A 24705-nucleotide genomic window follows, 5' to 3' on the forward strand; every position below is an offset into this window, starting at 1 on the left:
ATACTTTTCATAATCTACAAATGAAATCATTTGAAATGAGTACCCACATCGGTCCGTTGCTGCTAGTATAATGAAAATAGGTTATAAGGCCCTTTTGGCTTCGACAAATGATTAATTATGTTTCATGACATCTAAACGAATCCATTGATGTTGAAATCATCGAAATCGGAGGACCGGAAGTGGTCGTTTTTTGATGGATTCGAAACCTTCTCACCCTAAGGAATCCAAATATATCATATGTTTCAGTATCCAATGATTTTTTTAATTTTTTTGTCAATAAATTCTGCGTTTTGAATCAAGCTTCTGCAATTGGAATAAACTTATAGTTGTTCATAACCCAACAATTTTTAATTACAAGTTTTTTCAGTGATTTTTGTTGAATTTGCAATTCTTCCTATGTTATTTCACATTAGGCGTTGGATATTATATTCATTACGCCATATTTGTTTTTTCTCTGTCGATGAATTCTCCATTTCTTATCCTTTCATTTGACATGCCGTATGCGACGATCCGATCATTATTAGTGAATATACAACTCAGTGCCCTTCTGACAGTTGCGCTATTATTCTTTGTAATAACTCATTCATTATCACACACGCCACCACCTATCACGCTGACTACGTCACTTTCAAGCTTTTAATGTTTTATCACTATTATTATTATTATTATTATTATTCGACCCTCATTCTCCAGTTCAATTTCATCTAGCACAATCAATCGAGCGATATTTGATTTCTCCATTCTGATTGGCTGACCGACACTACTCTGTAACAGAAGTTAGGTTGGGTGTTCCACAAGGTTCCGTTCAAGCGTCTGAAAATTTGCAAAATGAATCTTCATATGACAAAGCATGTACGTTAGTCATTTCCTAATGATGCTAACTTGGTTAGCGAAACGCGTTAAGTGATAAATGACTGTCATATTGAAACACGAAAAACCGTTACGACAATAACGATGAAACGGTAACGAATGAACGCACGGAAAACGGTCGAAAACGCACGAAAAACGATCGTAAACGCACGAAAAACGATCGTAAACGCACGAAAAACGATCGAAAACGCACGGAAAACCACGTATTTTGAAATGTCATTGTCGAATACTTCGCTCCCCCATTCGCGCCCTCACGTTGAGTCCACTTAGCTCAACCTCTCGACACTTTTGGATCTCCTCTTTCTCCTGATGATGCTAACTTGGTTAACAAAGATACGAGTCTTCCGACATGTTGGAACGCTAGACTTCTGTTGAATCGACATGTTTTTTTCTTAAATGATGTATTTTGAAACGCCCTGTACACACATTAATATCATATTTCAAATCGACATGTTTTTTTCCTTAAATGATATATTTTGACGCACCCTGTACACTTCGACCTCATGTTTGTTTGCAATGATGTATTTTGAGACACCCCGTATACAATGACGGATCGCAGGTTGTCATATTTTTTCTTTAATCTGATTCATTATTATTAATATATCACTTTCACGCTTCCAATTTTCATCGAGTCGTTCACGATTAATTCCAAAACCGGCAACGCTACATTACTCCATAACCATTGATTTATTGTACAACTGGCAACGCCGAACCTGCCATGCTGGCATGTATTGACATTTGACAGATGCCGTCTTATGAGTCTAGTGTTTACAGTGTCCTTCAACCAATAGATAGTTCAGCTAGTGACTCATAGATGACTCTGTGTGTTCTATAACTTTGGTGTTTCCATATACTTTTGTATCGATGAATCGAGCGCCTATTTTTGTGCGGTTACTGATAACAGGACATGAAACAATTCTGTACGATAAATTATTCAAATGAATCTCTCAATATACGCAAAGCCACGTAAATTTGTGCATCGATTACGTCACACGCGCCTCTCGCTCCTACACACACATGCACCTCTTTACATGAAATATTAATTATTTCCCAAATCTAAGTATATTTTCCTATCTTCAATATGATAATGACAATTACATTCTATGGAAATCAAAAATAAAAATGCTGTCAAGTATAATGAATGAGTCAATTTCGGTCCCGACAAAACTAACGCTGTAAATACCCAACATTCGCAGTTAACTTCAATATCTTACAATGGTGTAGAGGCTAAGGACAATGTGTACGGCGCGGACGACCCAGGTTCGAATCTCATAACTATAAACTTTTTTTAATTAAAATCACGTGACTGAAGGGGGCCGAGGGAGCTGATAGGTTAGGTGGAGTACCAAGGGGGCCGATAGGTTAGGTGAAGTACCAAGGGGGCCGAGGGGCGGAGTTCTACGCTTAAATCGCTACTATACTCGTTCCATCCTGCGTCGATGACGTCACACGTTTCCCCCTCACAGACACCGTCCTGCACCCTCATTGACATTTGACAGTTGCACAGACACCGATCCGTATTGACAGACATCATAAAACCGGCAACTGCGCATACTGCGTCGCATGACAACACCCATATGTCTAGTGTTTACAGTGTTCTTCTTCAACCAATAGATAGTTCAGCTAGTGACTCATAGGTGGCGCCAGTGTGGTGTACTCGCGACGATGCATCTGGGTCACGTGACAATTTGGAGCGCTCTGATTGGACTCCGCCGTACGCGTGACCTTGAAAGGAACCAAAAATTGCAGAATGAACCTTAGCCATTTTCCATGTTAATCTCCATAAGGAATGAGCCAGAACTCTTGCAGCCTATTTACTAATATAGTTTAAAACACTAAAAAAACGCTTTTATAAATGAATAAACAAAATAAATAAATAAATCTTTATTTTTCAGTTAAAAAACATAAGTGTATGAATACATTCAAGCAGTAACTGCCAAAAACGTCATAATTAATATAGAAAAGAATTTGAATGATATGAACATATTCATAAGTTATTAATATAAAAGAAGTAAAATATATAATTATATAGAAATATAAAAAAAAGCATAAAACCTACCGACCCAATTAAAAAAGAAACTACAAAACATATTAGAAAAAGTTTAAAAGTGTCATAGTATGAATAACATAAGAAACTAAAAATTGAAAAATAAAATATAATTTAAAAAACACGCTTTTAAAGAACATCGAAATAAAAAGTTGAATTTTTTTAAATTTTTATAAGCCTAAAACAATAACGAACGAAAAATATTAGTAATATTGTGAAAAATGCGTGGGCGCTTTGTGCCATTTTTCTTGTATATCAAGCGCCCGTCGCGTTTTTCACAATAATACTAGCATTTTTCGTTCGTTATTGTTTCAAGCTTATTTAAAAAAAATATTTTCAACTTTTTAGTTCGATGTTCTTTAAAAGCGTGTTTTTTAGTTTTTTAAACTCTATTTATTATAAGTATATGAAAACGGTAATCTTTATTTCATGCAGTAAATTACAAAAGTTTTGTTTATATTGAAAAATAACATCTGAATATTCTACAATATCTAGGTAATTTTGAAAAATTCACAGAAACCTAATCTTGGAAAATAACACAAACAAGTGTTACCTGATAGCCTATTATTTTCTGAAACAAACCTTCTTATGTACTGAAGGAAACATTATCAGAAGTGGTTATTAATTTTTAAAATAATGTCTATTCTGTTATACCCAAGACTAATTCAGATGAGATTAATAATGCAAAAAAAACATATCTCTTCCGTAAAGTCATCATTAGACTTCAAAATTTGAAAATAGTTACAGTGAAAATAAAACAATTAATACAAATTCAATTTGATCAATTCATATAATTTTTTCCCTAACTTTGATTATTATGGCATCCCTGCTTCGAATGTAGTTTATTTTAATAGCTTGGGAACTGAAGAAGCATAACAATATTTTTTTCAAATGAGAAAGGGATCAAAAATTCTTTGTAGATGAATAATTTAGTTTTTGTCAAAGTTTCGGACTTTGTTAAGTCCATCACCAGGGCTCTATAATAAAATAATTTCATAAGGAAACACATAAATTTTCTAGTTAATAAGTTTGATCTACTTGTAACTTTTTACTTTTCTTTTTTTTATATATATTATTGTTAACTAAATAAATATAATACAGAATGTCAATACAATTTTGCCATATTAATGCCAGATCAATTTTGTCCAACTTTGCTGGATTCAAAAATTTAGCATAGGTATAATAAATATGATGTCGTCTGCTGTCGTCAGCAAAGCAATATATTGGATTCTTGCTTTTTCCAATAAGTCGTTGATATACAATTAAAAGACGATTGGAGTCGATATGGATCCCTGGGAAACACCAGCGTTGATGACGAAATTTTTCGAGAGGTATTTATCGACGGCGACTTGCAGGGAAAATTCTTTCAGGAAGCTCAAGATCCATACACATAAATTATCTGACAAGCCATAGCATCGAAGTTTGGCAAGCAAACCTTTATGCCACACACGATCAAACGGATTCAAATATCAAGCGCAACAGCTCTTGTTTCCGAAAGCCATATTGATATGGTTGTTTACAACTTTCTCCATAATTTCTGATATCACTGATAGCAAATCGACTAGTCTATAGTTATTTGGGAGAATTTTCTTGCCCTTTTTGGGAATAGGCTGAATGCGAGCAATCTTCCAACAAGATGGAAAATCCCTTTCGTATGAGACAGGTTGAAAAGTCTGCAAAATACTGGTTCGAGTTCATTTGCGCACTTTTTAAGTACGATCAGGGTCAGACGCCTTGTTAATATTGATCAGTTTCAAAATTCGCCTGACCAGACGCTGTCGAAAAGTAATTTCCGGCATTGTGGATTCTAGTTTGGGAATAGTGGGTGGTGCCTTTCCCAGAAAAACGACTGTGTAGTGTAGACCCGTTGGGATTGGCAAGCAGTTTATCCCCAATTCTCTGATTGTGAAGTTTTTTGCTTTCATTTATCCTAAGACTGCAGCTGTTGCGAGCATTAACAAACCTATTTCGGTTTCCGGCACTGACATTTTTGCGCCACTGTCGCTAGCCGAGATTTATGGAGGCGACAGCTTGATCGTAATTTTTGTTGAACCAAGGGTAGCCGTTAGAAGGTCGTTTCATTGAAAAAGGAATATATGCATCCACGGATGATAGAATAACTTCCGTAACTGCAGAAACACAAGTTGATGGATCTGATGAGCTGAAACAAACATGTAACCAGAGGAAATTTCGGAAGTGGTCTTGAAAATTCTCCCATCCAGCTGATCTGTAATGCCAAACTTTGCGCGGCTTAGATTGGTTGGGTAACAGGATCAATTTTTTCTTTAAAAAACAATTTTTTCTTGCCGACGGCGACGTTACGAATTTTATTAAATTCTTCTTCAGGACTCGAAAAGTAGTTTTTTCGTGTTGATAATATTACTATTTTAAAAACCATCAGACACATCAGATACATTTTTTTTAATAAAAAACATTGCAACAACTAAATTATTGAGACAACACCAACACGAAACGACATAAAACAAACGTTTGTTTCATGTCGTTTTGTGTTGGTGTTGTCTTGGAAATTTGTTTGTTGCAATGTTTTTTATTTTTTTTAAATATGTATCTAATATGTCTGATGGTTTTTAAAATAGTGATATTATCAACACGAAATAACTACTTTTCGACCCCTGAAGAGTAATTTGAATAAATTCGAAACCTCGGTAAGAAAATTATTGTTTTTTCTTTTCAAGTCATCTTTTTCCTACAGTATGGCCAAGGTTTATAATTGTATAGCAATAGAAATAAAAAATCATTCTCCATTTGAATTTAAAAAATCAGTCACCACTCTTATTGCAACTGACAAATTGATTATAGATTAGTTTGTGTGGTCTGATATATTGTATTTTTCTTTATGGTAATTATAATCTTTACTAACTATATATTTTGTATCTTACATACAATTTTTAGTTATATTCTGTATCTTACATACAATTTTTAGTTTCCCTGTATGATCTGGTATGATCTGAGAAAACCTTTGGAAAATCATTTGTTCCTAGGTTGAGTGGAAGAGCGCGTCTTTTCGATAACTCACCTTACCGTCGAAACCAAACTCTGCCTTTTGTCGGATTACCATATAAGTTTGTATTTTGAATTTGTATTCTATTTTGTAGTCTGGGGCAATAAAATCTATTATTATTATTATTATACATGACAGTACATATTTCAAATTAATAACCTAACCTCATATTTTATCTATCCATGTTTAAAAAACGTTGAAAATAAATATATAATAGACGACAAAGGTCGAAAACAAACGAAAATAAGGACTAACTACATAATACTCATTTTTTTAAGGACAAAACACAAGCACTACAGGAAAATCTTTAAGTCGCTCTCAGAACGGTGCCTGTGAGAAAATAGCGATTCACATTGGATTTGAATCGCTGGAGATAAAATCCATTTGGGAAAACTTTCTCAGAAAGTTTATTCCACATAAACGCAGTTCTCCAGATAAAAGAGTTCTTAAATAGTAAAGTTCGAGGTGTACTGAGTTGAACCTCAAAACGATGAGCAGCCACACCCTGTCGCGTATTTCTGATATGTACCGCTCTTGGTGGAATCAAATGTGCCAAGTCACTTGAACACTTCCCGTGAAAGTATCTATAGAAGAGAGACAAATCTCCAACCCTTCTTCGATGTTTCAGGCTATCAAGGTTGCACGTGAAGTTCGCGTCTCCAGTTAGGCGGATGGCCATACATGAAAACAGTGCTTTATAAAGCATCGAAAGTTGCTGAGGTGTGTACAGTTTTCTGGTACGGAACAGTGTTCCAAGTGTTCCAAACGTTTGTTTCATGTCGTTTTGTGTTGGTGTTGTCTCGGAAATTTGGTTGTTGCAATGTTTTTAATTTTTTTTAAATATGTATGTAATTTGTCTGATGGTTTTTAAAATAGTAATATTATCAACACGAAAAAACTACTTTTCGACCCCTGAAGAGTAATTTGATTAAATTCGAAACGTCGGCAAGAAAACAATTGTTTTTTATGAAAAAATTGATCTTGTTACCCAACCAACTTTTTCAGGCATAATAATAACGTTTAATAAGAAAAATGTTATAGAGTGACAACGAACTTATTTTACATGGTGCCATTTAGTTGTTTATGAGGTAAGAAATTTGATATTCGAAACAAAGGTATTGTTCACTGAAATCGATATGTCTAATGATGATACAATTCAAAATAAATACCGGCTCAACCAAAAATAAACCCAAGTCGAAAATTTCAAAGATAACCCTGTATATTTTTTCATACCATTTGATAGGACATACAATTATTCTTTTTCTAACAATATATCACAAGCGGCCAGTTCTATTCAAAATGGCGGCGTAGAACAAAAAAAAAATTATATAAAAAAAAGTAAATGTGAAAGTGAAAAATTAAATACTTTGTCTTTTGTTTCTGACTACATAAAGTTGTTTGACAATACTTTCATAGATAATGTCATAGCGCCGCCATATTGAATTTTGAAAGGATAGGGTTATATCATTGAAAAAAAATTCTACCAAATGGTTTCAAAAATATACAGGGTTCTATTCAAAAATTTTAAACTTGGTTTCATTTCTGGTTAAACCAGTATAGATTTTCAAATATTTCATTGGAATATTACTTTCAATGAACCATACTTTCGTTCGATTTCCCAAATTTTTTATCTCTCAAACAACTGAATTGTACAATGATTTAGTTATCATCCAGTATTTTCCAGAGTTACCAAAAATATAATCAACAAAGTTGTAAAATTGAAACGAATCTCTGACCCAAAATAAATCCAAAACAATCACTGATCCCACACACCAAAAATGCAATTCTCCTCATGAACGCTTCTCACCAACCGAGTTGGTGTCATCAAAAGACTAGACTTGTCTCAGAGAATATACTAGATTCACTCTAGCTCATCTCCTTATGACACCAACTTTGCTGGTAAAAAAGTCAGAGCGTCGAGAAGAGTGTTGCAGTTCTGGTGTGTGTGGTGTGGTGTATGTTTTGGACCCTGTATAATAACATTTCAAAGATTTTTTTGTCAACTTGTCCGAGAGCAATTTAAGTAGATGAGCAAAGCCGGTTTTGGAGGAAGGGAAGTGGCTTATCAGTGTTTGTTCATGTGTATGGCTCGGTTAGCGGTGGCGTTATCGATGTTTGAGAGATAACGATTCTTTATTTGAAGATGGTTGACAATGTTTTTTGGTGTATTTCATCAGTTCGGACTTCCATTGTCTAATATAATATAAATTGATTGGAAATCCCTGAAAAAAATTAGAAAGATTAACCGAAAATAACAATTTAATTAAAACAAAAACTGAAATTAAAAAGAAATAATATGCCAAAAAAACAACAATAACCAAAAAAATTGAAATATTAATAAAAGCTGAAAATAAAAAAAAATGAAAATGAAAAATTATTATTACCAAAACATGAAAAATAAAAAATTAAAAGATTTCAAACCAAGTTACGTCACGACGTTTCGATTGTTAGTATCCACAATCGTCTTCGGGTGATAACACCTGAAGACGATTGTGGATACTACTACGACGATATTTTTATTTTTTAATTTTCAGCTTTTATTAATATTTCAATTTTTTGGTTGTTGCTTGTTATTTCTCTGTAATTTCAGTTTTTTGTTTTAATAAAATTGTTATTTTCGGTTAATCTTTTAATTTTTTTCAGGGATTTCAAATCAATTTATCGTGAAACTATGGTCCAAAACTAAAATGAAACTAGCCAAAGAGATTAATAGAAAAAGTTTCCTATTACAGTGCAGAAAATTCAATATTCTCCCGAATCACATCACGAATACTACCAGACCGATAGAATCCCTCTTACAAAGACAAGAAGTGTACACCAACTTCAAAGAACAAAATTACAGGTTAGGAATAAAACTTTTGAATATAGAAATTTCGTCAAATCATAAATTGATACAAAAATTGGAAAAGCTTCTGGAGTCACTAAAGAGTAATATAATATCACAAACAGGTGAATTAATTTTTCAAAATTTCATGAGCAGACAACTTAAAGCATATAACAAAATTTTCCATAGAGTCAAATTAAAGAATATCAATAAAATTAATAGTTTAAAACAAACAAATTTAGATTTAAAATTAAAATCAAATCCTAAATGGATTAAGAACATTTCGAACATACCCATCCCTGATGAGGTATCAAAGTTTCTGGCATTAGGCCCCAAATTTAGTATTGAACCATTAGTAGGTAAGGACATTTCTATCAAGAGGATTTTGGCTGATGTAGATTATATTACATCGAATATCCTAGACCAGTCTCAGAGAAATATCACTATGGCAAGGGCTTCCAACGTTATTACCAATCATATCCATAACACATCTCACCATACAACAGTGTTTCGAAATTTATTATTAAAGTCAAAAAAATTTTTGAAAGAAAACCCAAATTTAATCTTAACTTCTTCAGACAAAGGCAATATCACAGTGGTTATGGAAAAAGAACAGTATATAAATTTGTCAAATGAGATCATCCTAAATAATACATCATATACAGAATTAAATAAAGATCCAACAACCTCCATTCAAAGAAAGTGTAATACCTTCATTAAAGAACTTAAAAATAGTAACTATATTGATGAAATAACAAAAAAGAAACTTACTTGCTATAATGGTATCGCTCCGAGGTTCTATGCTTTACCCAAAATACATAAACCTACACTATCGGTGAGACCTATTGTAGCCTCTATAGGTGCGCCTACTGAGGCTCTAGCCTCCCTTTTAACTAGTATTTTGACCAAAGCATATGAATATGACAATGACTACTATATAAAAGATTCATTTGAAGTAACAGAAAAATTTAATAACACTACTTTACCTCCAAACTATATCATAGCTAGTCTGGATGTAGTCTCCTTATTTAGTAACGTCTATTTAGAAGCATGTCTGAGATCAATCCATAAGAATTGGAGCAACATAAGTAATCATTGTAACATTGATGAAGAAACCTTTTCCAAATTATTAACCTTCCTTTTTAACAGCACATACTTTTCCTTCAATAACAAATTTTATAAGCAAACCTTTGGAACTCCCATGGGAGCATCTATTTCTCCAATATTAGCAACATATGTGATGGATGATGTATTGGACACATTATTACCAGTATTATCCTTTAAACCTCATTTTTTGAAAAAATATGTAGATGATATCATAGTTTCATTGCCTCATGATGGCATCAATGAGATTCTTGACACTCTCAACAGTTACGACCCATACATTCAGTTTACGATAGAAACAGAAGATAACTTGCAGTCAGTACCATTCCTGGATACAAAGTTCATCAGAACAACAGATAACAAAGTCTTAATTGACTGGTACAGAAAACCTTGCAGCTCAGGTATATACATGAACTACCTATCGTATCATAAACATTCGATGAAAGTGAACTTGGTCAAGCAACTGAAAAATAGAGTGCTAAAAATCTCTGACATAAGCTTCCATAGTAAAAATCTTAAAATTCTTGCTAATCTTTTCATAGAAAATTCTTATCCAATCCGTTTGATAAATAATATTTTGTTCAGTACACCAACATCTCTGGAAAACTATAATTTAACTTCCAATTTAACCCTCCCTGTCAATGACAATATAACTAGTGATGCTCCAACCCAATTCATTTTTACATCCTTACCTTTTATCAAGGAGATCACTCCCAAACTATCTAGGATTTTTCAAAATTTACCTAACATTAAAATAGCCAATAAAACGGTACTTACCATTAAATCAATCCATAGCAAAGTCAAGGACAAGGTCCCTCTAATAAACCAAGTGAATGTTGTGTATATTATTCCGTGTCAATCATGTGACAGGATATATATTGGCCAAACTTCACGATCATTAGGTGCTAGAATTACTTCGCACAAAAGTGACTGTAGATTACATCCAGAAAGATGCTCTTTAGCAGACCATGTGAATAATTTGGACCACCTTATGAATTATAACGCAATGAAAGTATTAGCCACTGAATCAACCTCAGTTAAGAGGTCCTTTCTAGAAATGTCTTACATTTTTGGAAATAACAATTGTATGAATAAAAAAACAGACATTAATCACTTGAGTGAAATTTATTCCTACTTATTGACTCTAGATAAAAGCTTTTACAAAAACAATATCAATTTAAACAATTCCATTGTATAATATATCTTAAATTTAATCTTTCATAATAATTTTACCAAACATAAATTTTACATTATACACTAGAGTACACTTGGTACTCGTAGTGAGAGCATATAAGTTTTATCAATTGACAGATGTCACTCTGGCATTTTAACGTTCTATTCTCAGACTCGTTCATTTGAATCCTGCACGCATGGTATGAATAACGGTCTGACGAATAACAATATTTTATAAAAAATAATCTCAAGCATTTAGAATTGTGTATCAAGTTTCATCTTCTCCAATGTATCAACATTTTTTCTTTAACATCAATGTAACCATCCTCACATAAGATGTAAGTCATGAACAATTAATATTTTTGATTTTACCTTAAAACTTATATTATTGTAGTTTCCCTGATGATGGAAATAAAATTTTCCGAAAGCTTGGACTAACTCAAAAGAGTACTCATTTACTTGCTGCAATACCCCACTATCCAATAGTTTTTATTTATATATATATATATATATATATATATATATATATATATATATATATATATATATATATATAATGGACAATGGAAGTCCGAACTGATGAAATACACAACGATTCTAGTGCGCTTAGAATGATATGAGAACACTGATATTGGGTATACAGGGTGTTGTTTCCAAACACATTAATCAAATGGTATACAGGGTTTGTAGCCTTAAAGAAAAAAATCATGACTGCCTGCGTTAAAAAAAAACATGGCTGCGCTTGTCGAAAAATCATAACGTATACAGGGTATTGTTTCAAAACTCACCAATCAAATGGTATACATGTTGTGTGCAGCGTTGAAGGAAAAAATATGGGTGCTAACTATAAAAATAATGGTAAAATAATAATGATGAATACAAAATTGGATGAAAAAAAAACATGGCGGCGGACATTACAGGGTGCGTCAATATACATCATTTGAGAGAAAAAATGTTACGTCAATATGTACAAGGTGTGACAAAATATATAATTTGAGAAAAAAAGAGGGCAGCTCAACAAGGACCCTAACGTTTTAACGTGCTGTCCAACATGTCAGAAGGACACCACCATTTATCGTCGATGATTGTGGCCAATTTATGAATCAACAAAGTTTCGGATCTTTACGATTCATCGAAAAATGAGCACTTCCGGTTTATAGATTTTGAGACAGAAGAAAACTAATGATGAATTCGGATTGTCCATATCGAGGAGAGTCCAAATCTACAATAAAATGGCCATTTCCGGTCGTCTGATTTTGATAATTCCGACATCAATGGATTCGTCTCGACGCCAAGAAAAATATTTATGCATTTTCAGAAGTGTAAAATACAATACATAGAAGGCTAACTTTGTTATTATTGAAGATAGGAGGGGGATGTGGGTATTCTAACCTCACAATTTTCACTGGAGAACATGAAAATGAAAAGCATAGGTATGTAGCATGCATTTTATTCATTTTGGTAGTATAGCCCTTACATTCCCGAGAGTTTTTGAAAAGAAATAATTGAACCGTATCTAGCTGGTGTGGCTCAAAGTGACATCAAAGGATCTATTCAGGATCTATTCATGTGAATTTCAGGACCCTCACAAGTGTCTTACCTGGGAGTGAAATACAATTCAACTCTGACAGAAAAAAGAAATGAACAATGGAAAATCGGTATTTATTTGCATTTGTTATGAAAAATCAAAAAACAACTCTGCTTATTGTTAAGGCAGAGGTATACATTGCACTTTTGACATCGCATCCTTGAACGGCTATCACAACTCTCTAGTTTCCATGTCCAAGGTGCTTTCAGAGAGCCATTGATAGGCCAGTAGTCGAAACCATCGAACCGTTTGTCATTTGTTGGCATAGGAGCTGGTTTATTTGCCGATGCAGTTTGTTCCTGGGAATTCTCAACAATATTTTTCACCGCTGATCGTTTTCTTGTCCCACACAACAAATATTCAGCAATATTCAATCTGAAAGTGAGAAGGTCCATTACTTCCGTTGCATTTTTTCGCTTGCTTTTCCTGTATTCCATCCAGCTATTGACTATAGAATGATCAAATAAATGCAATATGATTTTTAGTGTCCATTTGCGTGTTTTGAAAAATGTGCGATAACATTCAATCATTTGATCACACAAATCAACTCCTCCCATTTTTTTATTGTAGGCGCATACTACCGTAGGACAGGAAACATTGACATGTTTTTTCAACTTTCCATCCCATCTCTACACCTGAAGCTCTGTTCCGACGCCAAAAGCAGTTGAAGCCATAGAACAGTCTTATTGTCTTTTCATTTCGTGACATATTTTTTTATCACTTCGTGATACTTCTTCACATTCACCACGCTTTAGGGATTTGTCTGGTGTAAATTTGTGGCCTTTGAATCGGTTTGAGTTAAGTGTACCTATTCCATCTAATCCTGAGTCTGACAACGCTTCCAGTAGTGGAATGGTAGTGAAATAGCGATCAAAAAACACAGAACTACCTTTTGGTAATGTTTCTACTAATCGCAAAACAACAACGGGTCCCAACCCCAATGTCTTATTTGGAAAAGGTGTAGTTTCCCCTTGGTAAATTTCAAAATCCAATAACGATCCCGTCGGGAGTGGTCATAACAAAATTCTTTAGACCAACAGGTCTAGGTTTATTTTTCACATACTGCCGTACACTGCATCTTCCTGTGAATGGAATCATTTGCTCATCGATTGAGAAACAACTATTTTCCCTACGCGTTATTTACCGACACCGATTTCTGACAAAATCGAGCATTGGCTGTACTTTCCATAATTTATTTTTCTTCCTTTGTTCCTCTGTGAAACCCAATGAATCGATAACATGAAAATGGATCCTTAGCAAATAAAACTTATCCCTTGTCATAGCATTAGCAATTATTGAAAATTTGAACTTAGTACTCCAGTGCATGCATTCCAAAGAATATTTTCATTTCTTCGGGGGTGACCATTGGCTTCAGTTCTCTGTTGTGTTGTAAATAGTAAAGAGCAGTATTAAAAGCCCCAATTTCATAAAATTGTTCTGGCAAATATTTTTCCAAATACTCTATGGGCGATAAAATGTTAACAGTGTAATCTTCTTCTATTTTATCATCTGGAAATGATTTTGAGAGGAATTGAGATGATTTTTGCCTGAGCAAAAAGTGGCTCATAGGAATATAATCCTTATCATCGTATTCTTGATCCTCATCCGAGGATTCTTTCTCCTGTTCCACATCCATTCCTTCTGCTCGTTCAGTTTGTTCATGTTTTGTTGCTTCCCACTCTTCTCTCCATCTGAATCGATTTCTAGATCAGATCCTATCTCATGCAATAAATCAAAGATTTTTTCGGGATCATTTTATCTGAAAAAAGAAAAATGAACGTAATGCGATTCAGTGTTCTTTTCAAATACACTCGAAAGTTCTAATTGAAATCAATACACTTGTAGAAGTGCACTCTTGTGATGGCATACAAATATGTCGAAAAATCTAACCCTAACAAAACAAATTGACCCAGACACTGATAGCAACACATTGAAACATGATTTCATCTTTCAGTTCATTGAAATAGTCCTTCAAAACATCATATGTAGTTGATGTTATTGATATACTTACTGCCAGGAAACATTCTTCTGCTGGAAATGTCTGCAACACCCACGTAAAAACTATGTTGACACCAACTGAAAGGGAAAATCCCGCCAAATGCGGGAAACTGGAACACGTACAATCATAGTGGCTGGTTTTCAACCGAGTCGAATGTTATTTTGACCCTTTTAGTACATATGAATAATGCCTGTACAATTGTGAGCGAACGGAGCGTAAGGGATATTATAAAACCATTTATATAAAAATTATTGAGACTGCTGGGGATGGGGATCCCATCGCTAGTCCATCTGTTTGTTTATAAATTTTCCCTTCAGATTCGAAATAATTTTGATTAAGTATTGTATTTAGACTGTGTTCCAGTTGGTTAATGTAGGGTTTGTTTATGTTTTGATGTTTTAGTTTCTCAGATATGATGTTTATACTTTCGTTGACTGGTATGTTGGAGTACATGTTTTTTATGTCGAACGAGAACAGTTTAGTGTTCGGGCTGACATTTGTCGTAGAGATTCTGTCTGTGAGTTCCATTGAATTTTTGATGCGGTGGTCGTTGTTCCTGTTGATTTTGTTTTTCAGTTCGTCGGCTATGATTTTTGAAATTTTGTATGAAGGTGCTTTGGTGAAATTGATAACCGGTCTTATAGGTTTATTTTCCTTATGTATCTTTTAGGTTGTTGACTGTGTATCTGTTCAATGCTTTGTTGTTAAAGATCTGTTTGTTGGATTTTATTAGGCTAATAATTTGTCTTTCATATTTTGTGGTTGGATCGTGATTCATCGTGCTAAAATCGTTTTCCGTTATATATTTGTACACTTTCATTCCAATAATAACTGTGGCGTCACTTTTGTCGCCTTTAACTGCTGTGAGGTTGTTGAAGATCAACTTCTTTTTTATTGATTTGATGGCTTCGTGATTGCTGGTTTCTCCGGAGTCTTTTCTGGTTTTTTGATTATTTGTTTCAGCGTGTTGATTGCTTCTGATCTGATTTCGTCTACTTTTGATGCTTCTACTTGGTTCAAAGCCATGTCTGTGTCAACAATTAGGTTCTCAATTGTTTGTGGCGTGATTTTCTGGTATGGACTGAATTTTGAACCTAGTTCAAGTGTTTGTATTTCTATGTCGTTGAAATGTACGTTCGTTAAGTTGATGATACTCGGATGGAATGTGTGGCGTTTTCTCATCGTTGTTGTGTCCTTATCTTGTTTCTGTATTGATGTGTTCAGTTTTTTGTTTAGTTTTTGGTATGTGTTCTCCTTGAGTTGGTGGTTTTTCCTAGATATATCTTGGCATCGAGACGAATCCATTGATGTCGAAATTATAAAAATCGAACGACCGGAAATGGCAATTTTATTATAGATATCATTAGTTTTCTTCTATCTCAATTTCTATGAACCGGAAGTGCTCATTTTTCGATTAATCGTTGAAACTTTGTTGATTCATATATTGGTCACCATCATCATCCTTGTAGCATGTTGTATCGCACGTTAAAACGTTAGAGACTCCGTTGAAATGCCCTGTTTTTTTCTCAAATGATGTATTTTGTCACACCTTGTACACATTGACGTAATGTTTTTCTCTTAAATGATGTATTTGGACGCACCCTGTAATATCCGCCGCCATGTTTTTATTTCATTATTATAGATAGCATCCATGTTTTTTTTTTCTTCAACGCTGCACACAACATATATACTATTTGATTTGAACGCGGTTCAATTCGAAATAAGATGTTCAAATTTGTAACCGCGGAAATCTATTCTATTTGTATACTTATCTATTGATGTTTCGAATACTTTATCCATCTTCATTATCATACCAACGATCAATTTGATATTGTAAGTGTCAGTGATAATAATATCAAATTTATTTATATCAAAAGACGACAAAGACGACAAATTATAATGTTTTGATTTAAATAGGCTGGATAAAGAAAATGAATACTCTTTAAAACGCCACCAGATGATACAATAATATGCAAAAAATTTTGAATTCAAGTTAATGACAAATTTGATTTTTTTCCAGAAAGCTAATTTATCAAATTCAGTAACTTTTTGCCCTTCTACATTTATATCTATTCGTAAATTTAATATTCTAATTATTTTATAGATCTGTTGAAGGTAACAATTCAAAATAATAAAAAACTATTTCAAATATAAATTGTCCTTCCCAAAATAAAATATTTAAACAAAATTTGTTTTCACCATATTTTAATTATCTTCTCATCATACCAGAATATATGAATGGAAAATTTATATTAATACCCCCAGTCCGCCTATTAATTGAACGTAATATCAGAAAAAACATCGAGCGGTTCTTTTGACAGTATTTTCGCATTCTTTGTCGGTGTTTTCGCGTTCTTTGTCGCATATCCCTATTTTAATGGCTCGTTAGCGGCGTCCTCAAGGGATATAGAGGGTAGACATATCTCAATGAGTTCGTGTGTGAATTGCAGTGCTATTTGCTTGAGATCTTTTTTTACTCTCAGACATTACTGAACGAACTATAGCACTTTCCACAGTAGGAAATAACTTCAAGCAATTTTTTGTTTTTTCCGATTTTTTTATGAATGAATTAATGAATTTTATCAACCTCAAATTACAATTTTTGTTATATTCGAAAATATCTGTCATAAGAAAATTTGATCAGGTACGTCCTACAGAAAATATAAAAAATATGCATACACATAAGAAATGTATTATTTTATTACTGCATACTATTACAGTGAACTAATAATTTTCCAGGTGGCTTGTGTTCTGCTATGTACCAACTTTCTGTGATTCTCTACAGCACTTTGACACGACCATGGTTTTTGGTAGAACCCTTCTAAGGGCGATCTTCAAATATATTCGAAAACAAATAATGGATCAGTTTCATAGAGAAAGGGAAACCATGCCCCAGGATAGACGAGTCATGTTGTTGACTAATTTTCCCCCATTTTTGAATCAGTTGGATGAGGAAATTTTTGCCTCTAACTCCCCAATTTGGGATCCAGAATTTAAATCTCAGTCATTACATTTCCAGTCGTTATTGGATGCTAGATTGAAAAGTAAGTTTACCAAGCCAAATAATATTCTTATCACATGAGTGTTTTTTAGCTGCTCCTGTTACTCCAAAAAAGTGTGAATTCGAGAGAGTTACTTTAGGCCATACAGATAGGGAAGGTTTCTCAACTTCAACTCTTAGCTCAGGTAAGAACTGCCTATAAAGAATATAGTTTTTTGGAAGTACCATTTTTACAGGTAAAATTGTTCGCAGCAGCTCAGATACACCATTGCGAGAAACTAAAAAAAGGAAATTTGTCCAAGATGAACAATTTGAGGATCTCCCTCAAGACACAGTGTCTCAAATTATATCAATAATTGATGATCCCAATTATATGACTGGGCCAGATGTGAGTAATTATTTTTTAAAAATAAATTTCTTTAAAAAAATATAATTCAAGATTTCGGCTGTGGTTTGAAGTTGCCATGTACAGTAAATATATTAATATTTTTCAGATGGTGTTTTCAGAAAATGCACCAGCAACCGACGAAGCTCCTAAACTAGAAGAAAAACGGAACATAATTCAGCTTCATGTTGTTGGCAATAGTCTCACGGAACCAGTGACCAAACAAACAATGCTGTGGCTCATCGGATTGCAGAGTGTGTTTTCCCATCAACTACCAAGGATGCCAATAGAGTATATCACACAGTTATTATTTGATCCGTGAGTATTTATCAAAATCAAAAATAATATTAAATCTTTCGAACAATAGTCAAATCGACTTTGATAATATTGTTTTCAATAGAGAACTTTTAGTAGTTTGTGAATAATATTTAATATTTAATTGCACTACTTTATATATATAGTATATATATATATATATATATATATATATATATATATATATATATATATATATATATATATATATATATATATATATACCGTGTGACCCATTTAAGATGGAAGCACCCTTATAAAACTTACATTTTTCAACCGATTGGAATGTTTTTTTTTGTTAGGTAGATATTCAAAAAGTCTATTAGGACACCAAATGTCATGAATAAATCTCAATTTCCAGGGCCAACTAATCTTATTTTTCAAGGTCAAAAATCTAAAAAAATTACTAGCGATTTTTTTAGAAAAACTCTGACTACACCACTGGATTTGAGACATTTTCAAATGGGTAACATGTAAATTAATTGAAATGCGTCAATCAATAAAAAAGTTATAAAGGAATGAAATTTGAAAAATATGCCGTTTAATCAACCCACCAATTCATGTTCAGGAATTTTATGAAAATTCTGAATACACCACTGGATTCAGGATGTCTTGAAATATCACTGGTCACAGTTTCATCGAAATCTGTTCAGTAATAAAAAAGTTATAAGGGAATGAAATTTGAAAAATATGTTGTAAAATGAAATTTTAACAACGTTCTTACTACACCACTGTTGATTATTGAAAAAATTATTGGGGTGATTACAATTATAACATCTGAAAATCATGATGGTAAAAATAGTTCATAGGTATTTCTCGAAGTGGAGTGGATACATAAACAAGTACAATCAGGAGAGAACTCCTGGTTAATCTTCATGAAAACAATTTCAACAATATAAGACAAGTCTAATGTACTCCCAATAGAAATTATAACGAAAAAAATATGCAATGGATAATAATTATTATCATTCCAGTAGGTAACATCAGCTGTGATTTCTTCCTTTTGTTGAATAGCAAAAAATGAGATTTGCAATTTTAACTGCCTGTTATTCAGAATGCATTAATGAAATAAACAAGGTAGCTGTGACTTACAGTTTCTCATCTATTTATTTGCGCATGAATTGTCATTTTGTTAAATTGTCATTTTGTTACGCACCATTAGTGAACTGAATAATTTGTGTTTCAAAATAAAAACAGATAATGGCTCAATTGTCAATTCAAGAAAAAATCGAAATTATACGTCTTTTCGGTGAAAGAGAAGTAACTAGAATATTCAATGAAAGACACCCAAATCGTCCAGCCATAAGTAACAGCACGGTACATAAAATAAACCAAGTTTTCAATCGGACTGGAGCAGTAACCACATATATTTTAAAGAACAATATACGAAGAAGGAACGAAAATAACCAGACTATATTAGATTACTTCAGAAATAATCCAAATAGTAGTTTGAGGGATGCCAGCTTAGATTTAAACTTACCTAGGGAGAATGTTAGGCGATGTCTGAAGAAAAATAAATTGAGGCCATTTAAACCAAAGTTTTTACATACTCTGGAACTAGGTGATCAAGAAAAACGATTGGAATTCTGCTTATGGGCCCAGGGAGAGTATCTTAATGACAGGCAATTTTTAAAGAAAATTTTATTTAGTGATGAAGCTAGTTTCACAACAAATGGAGTGGTTTCATCACAAAATATTCGCTATTGGGCCACTGAAAATCCTAACTGGGTGATAAACTGTAAAAGGCAGTATTCAGAAAAAGTGAACGTTTGGTGTGGAATACTGAATGAAAGGATAATTGGACCATTCTTTTTCGACGGCAACATGAATGGCGCAATTTTCCTACAATTTTTAAGGAATGAATTTTCGGACGCAATAGATGAACTTCCCCTTGCAGAAACAAGAAATTTATATTTTCAGTTAGATGGTTGTTCCATACATAATGCGGGAATTGTGAAGAGTTGGCTGAATCAAAATTACCCTAATCGTTGGATAGGAAGGGGAGTACATTAATTGGATGGCCACCAAGATCGCCTGACCTTACTTCACTCGATTTTTTCCTTTGGGGTTATGTTACACAAAAGGTTTACAAATCACGACCAAGGAATCGAGTGGAACTGTGCACCAGAATTCAGCAAGCTTGGGATGCAATTACTCCACAACAATTGAGGAATACTTTAAAAAATATTCGTAAGCGATATGATAAATACATTGAATTGGATGGAAGTTTGGTGGAGGCCACCAGAATATGAATTGCACTCATTTATTTTTCAATTCGGTATCTTCTTGGTTTCTATTTTTACATTGATTGTGAATAAAAGATTGTTTTCCGCTAGTTTGTAGCAATTAGAAAAATGTACTTACAGTTAGTTTTTTGTAGATTCATTTGAAATTATTGACACTAAAGTTTGTTGTGATAAACTGATTGATTGATATGGTTCGACATACATTATGAAAGGAAATTGATTCTCCCATAAACGTTTCATGAATTTTATTTGAATAAATAATATTTTGTTGAATATTGCCCCTAATCCAGTGGTGTAGTAAGAACGTTGCTAAAATTCCATTGAACAACATATTTTTCAAATTTTATTCCTTTATAACTTTTTTATTACCGAACAGATTTCGATGAAACTGTGATCAGTAATATTTCAAGACATCCTGAATCCAGTGGAGTATACAGAATTTTCATAAAATTCCTGAACATGAATTGGTGGGTTGATTAAACGGCATATTTTTCAAATTTCATTCCTTTATAACTTTTTTATTGATTGACGCATTTCAACGTAATTTACATGTTACCCATTTGAAAATGTCACAAATCCAGTGGTGTAGTCAGAGTTTTTCTAAAAAAATCGCTAGTAATTTTTTTAGATTTTTGACCTTGAAAAATAAGATTAGTTGGCCCTGGAAATTGAGATTTATTCATGATATTTGGTGTCCTAATAGACTTTTTGAATATCTACCTAACAAAAAAAAATCATTCCAATCGGTTAAAAAAAGCAAGTTTTATAAGGGTGCTTCCATCTTAAATGGGTCACACTGTGTATATATATATATATATATATATATATATAAATAGATAAGAGTATTCTTTAATCATTCCCATATTGATTTCAATTTAAGAGCCACCGGTATACAGCTGTTTCAGCCTATTGGGCATCGTCAGTACCGGGCAGGCGGTCCTCGATTGAAGACAAAATGAGAAAAAACCAAGAAAGTACTTGATGAAAATAGCTGCGTAAATGCAAGCGAAACATAAGTGGAACCACCTATTGGTGTGACACCCAGTTAACAATTGTTCAAAGGTAGCTAAGGAAAGGCTTTGACATTCCAATACAAACACACTAAACACACTAAAAAACACACTAAACTACTACAATTGAAATTTAGTAAAATTACTTGCTAGCTAGGTATTCATACCTGGGATGGAGTGTGGCCTTTGAGATGTCTAAGTGCTTGAACAAAGTAGACTTCAATCAGAAGAAAATTTTGAGTAAATCCAACATAAATCCTACGACAGTAGAAAATTCATTACCTCCTTTGAGATAAGTCAATTTTCAACTCAGGAATCCTGATGTTCTTCCTGTGTCCGATCCAAAACCAAAAAAGAAGGAACAGACTTTTTTTTTGAAGTTCCAAAATGTGGAATGACATGAACTGTCATAAAAGACAAATGAATTATTTAGAAAACATACAATATCTCACAAATAAATTTTGTGAATGCGGTTTCATTTTATTGAATTGCCGATTCCGGCAAAGATAGGAGAACTCGTTTTACTTCCTGGCATATATACAGGGTCCTGCAACAGTGGCGCGGTGTTCCATATCTCTATATAGGAAGCAGATAGGAATCTAATTTTCTATAATATTACCTTATTGATCGAGCTCGACAAAATAAAAATATTGGCGGTCACACAGGGTGTTCGATTTTTTCTGGGCGGATCCCAACTGTGTCTTTTTAAATGGCAACCTATATTTTTTATCGCTTTATCGGTTTCTTCATAGAAAATAAAATAAACTTTATGTATATCTGCACTTCAAAAATATTGACGGTTTTCGAGATATCTAGCATGACAAGTTTTTTTTTCCAATATTCGTCACTCAGAATATTTGAAATTATAAAGTGGTGCCAAGTCCAGTTGGAATTTTTTTTTGGTCGAATATTCTACATTAGTAACTCTCTCAAACGATATATCTGAAATCGACCTGTGATATACAGGGTATGAAAAACCGCTTGCCAAATATTGTAAATGAAAATTTGCAAAATCTTCCTTATATTAAATGGAACACCCTGTATATTATTGATCCATAAGAAGCGCCAACGAAACCTCTACAAATTTCATTAAGTATTCCCTATGGCTAAGTTCAATAGTTTTTCTTAAATGAGCATTTCTTTCGAAAAATGGTCATTTTTTCAAAGCGAAATCCATTTGACGACTGATAAGAATATACAAAAATACCCTTTCCAAATTTCGGTCTAAAACAACCTTTCAGCGAATGAAATATTTATTGGAAATCAAATAGTCTGGCAAATGACAGAACAAAATATTTGGCTGCAAATGAATATTGAAATTTTTAGTCAATCGTGAAGTTGAACTGTCGGTATAATTTCATCAGAATGTTGTTATCAAAAAGTGATTTGATTGATATGATTTTCATATTAGGTGAATCAGACAGGAATTGTTTATTGGCAAGTAGAATTTATTCTCAACGGTATCCAGATAGAAGGCATCCAGATGAAAGATCTTTCCGAAAGGTCTTGGGACGATTCGTTGAAACTGGATCTATTAATTATTCCAAACATGAGCGCATCAAGCCAGCTACTAATGAAGATGATGAATTGCAAGTTCTTCTTGCTGTTGAAGAAGATCCTAGTAGGAGTCAACGACAAATTGGGGAAATAGTGGATATAAGTGAGAGATCAGTGCAACGAGTATTGAAGAAACATCGCTTGCATCCATACCACGTTCAGTTACATCAAGAACTACTGTATGCTGATTTCGAGAAAAGAGTGAGATTTTGCAATTGGGCCATGAACAAAATTCGTCGAAACGAATATTTTTTCAATAATATTTTATGGTCGGATGAATCGACATTCCATAAAAATGGATTTGTAAATCGACATAATTACCATTATTATGCGACAGAAAATCCTCACTTATTGAGACAGGTGGATTATCAACATAGGTGGTCGATAAATGTCTGGGGAGGCATCATTGGAGAATATGTAATTGGTCCATACTTTTTTGAGGGACATATGAATGGTGCAATGTATCTCAATTTCTTACGAAATGATTTACCAGGTTTGTTAGATGATATTCCTCTTGACCTCCGCAATAGAATGTGGTTACAACATGATGGTGCACCTGCTCACTATTCGGCAGAAGTGAGAGATCATCTAAATGAAGTATTTCCCAATAAATGGATAGGACGGAATGGGCCTGTACGGTGGCCCGCTAGATCACCAGATTTGACGAAACTAGATTTTTTCTTATGGGGATACATAAAAAATATGGTTTACGTTGAGCCACCAACTTCTCCCGAAAATATGCGACTTAGAATAACGAATGCTTTTCGCAGCATTACACCAGCTGTCTTGCGCAGGGTAGAACAGTCTTTCAAACATAGACTTCAGCTCTGCATTCAAGAAAATGGAAGACATGTTGAACATATTTTATAAAAGTTTCATTATCAACCTTAATTAAACTCTCCCTTTTGTAGTTTTGTAATTTGCCAGTTGACAAATTTGAATATCTAGAACTCAAGCTCTGAATGAATATAATAACATGAAAAAAATAGTTATTTATAATGTTTCTTTCTTTTAACTTGTTTGGTTTGATATTGCACGATTTATGAGTGAAATTCTGCATCCAATGAAAAAATAATTTTCCATTTAGCAAAAAGTGATAGGTACATACATTTATTTCGTTAAAAAATATTTGTTTGGACACCTTCTAATGTACAAAATTGAAACAAGATATCTTTCGTATATTTTTATCAGTCGTCAAATGGATTTCGCTTTGAAAAAATGACCATTTTTCGAAAGAAATGCTCATTTAAGAAAAACTATTGAACTTAGCCATAGGGAATACTTAATGAAATTTGTAGAGGTTTCGTTGGCGCTTCTTATGGATCAATAATATACAGGGTGTTCCATTTAATATAAGGAAGATTTTGCAAATTTTCATTTACAATATTTGGCAAGCGGTTTTTCATACCCTGTATATCACAGGTTGATTTCAGATATATCGTTTGAGAGAGTTACCAATGTAGAATATTCGACCGAAAAAAAATTCCAACTGGACTTGGCACCACTTTATAATTTCAAATATTCTGAGTGACGAATATTGGAAAAAAAAACCTGTCATGCTAGA

The 24705-nt window shown here is 33.3% G+C and overlaps 1 protein-coding gene across 4 annotated transcripts in view; it reads left to right on the forward strand.

Moving 5' to 3' along the window:
• Gcn5 (Gcn5 acetyltransferase) overlaps positions 1-24705 on the forward strand; it is a 144160-nt gene that overhangs the window by 62171 nt on the left and 57284 nt on the right. For all 4 annotated transcript variants that reach the window (XR_012468110.1, XR_012468109.1, XM_074185531.1 and 1 more), the window contains 4 exons: positions 17367-17671; positions 17721-17813; positions 17865-18016; positions 18123-18331. Coding sequence is in view for 2 of the 4 variants with exons in the window: in XM_074185531.1 (XP_074041632.1) it covers positions 17367-17671; positions 17721-17813; positions 17865-18016; positions 18123-18331 (759 nt within the window). In the remaining 2 variants the exon portion in view is untranslated. The remainder of the gene's footprint in view (positions 1-17366; positions 17672-17720; positions 17814-17864; positions 18017-18122; positions 18332-24705) is intronic.

Source organism: Leptinotarsa decemlineata, unplaced genomic scaffold (assembly GCF_025532065.1).
Source record: "Leptinotarsa decemlineata unplaced genomic scaffold, Ldec_3_MD MMD2_tig00026375_RagTag_RagTag, whole genome shotgun sequence".
In the NCBI taxonomy this organism is placed as follows: Eukaryota; Metazoa; Arthropoda; class Insecta; order Coleoptera; family Chrysomelidae; genus Leptinotarsa; species Leptinotarsa decemlineata.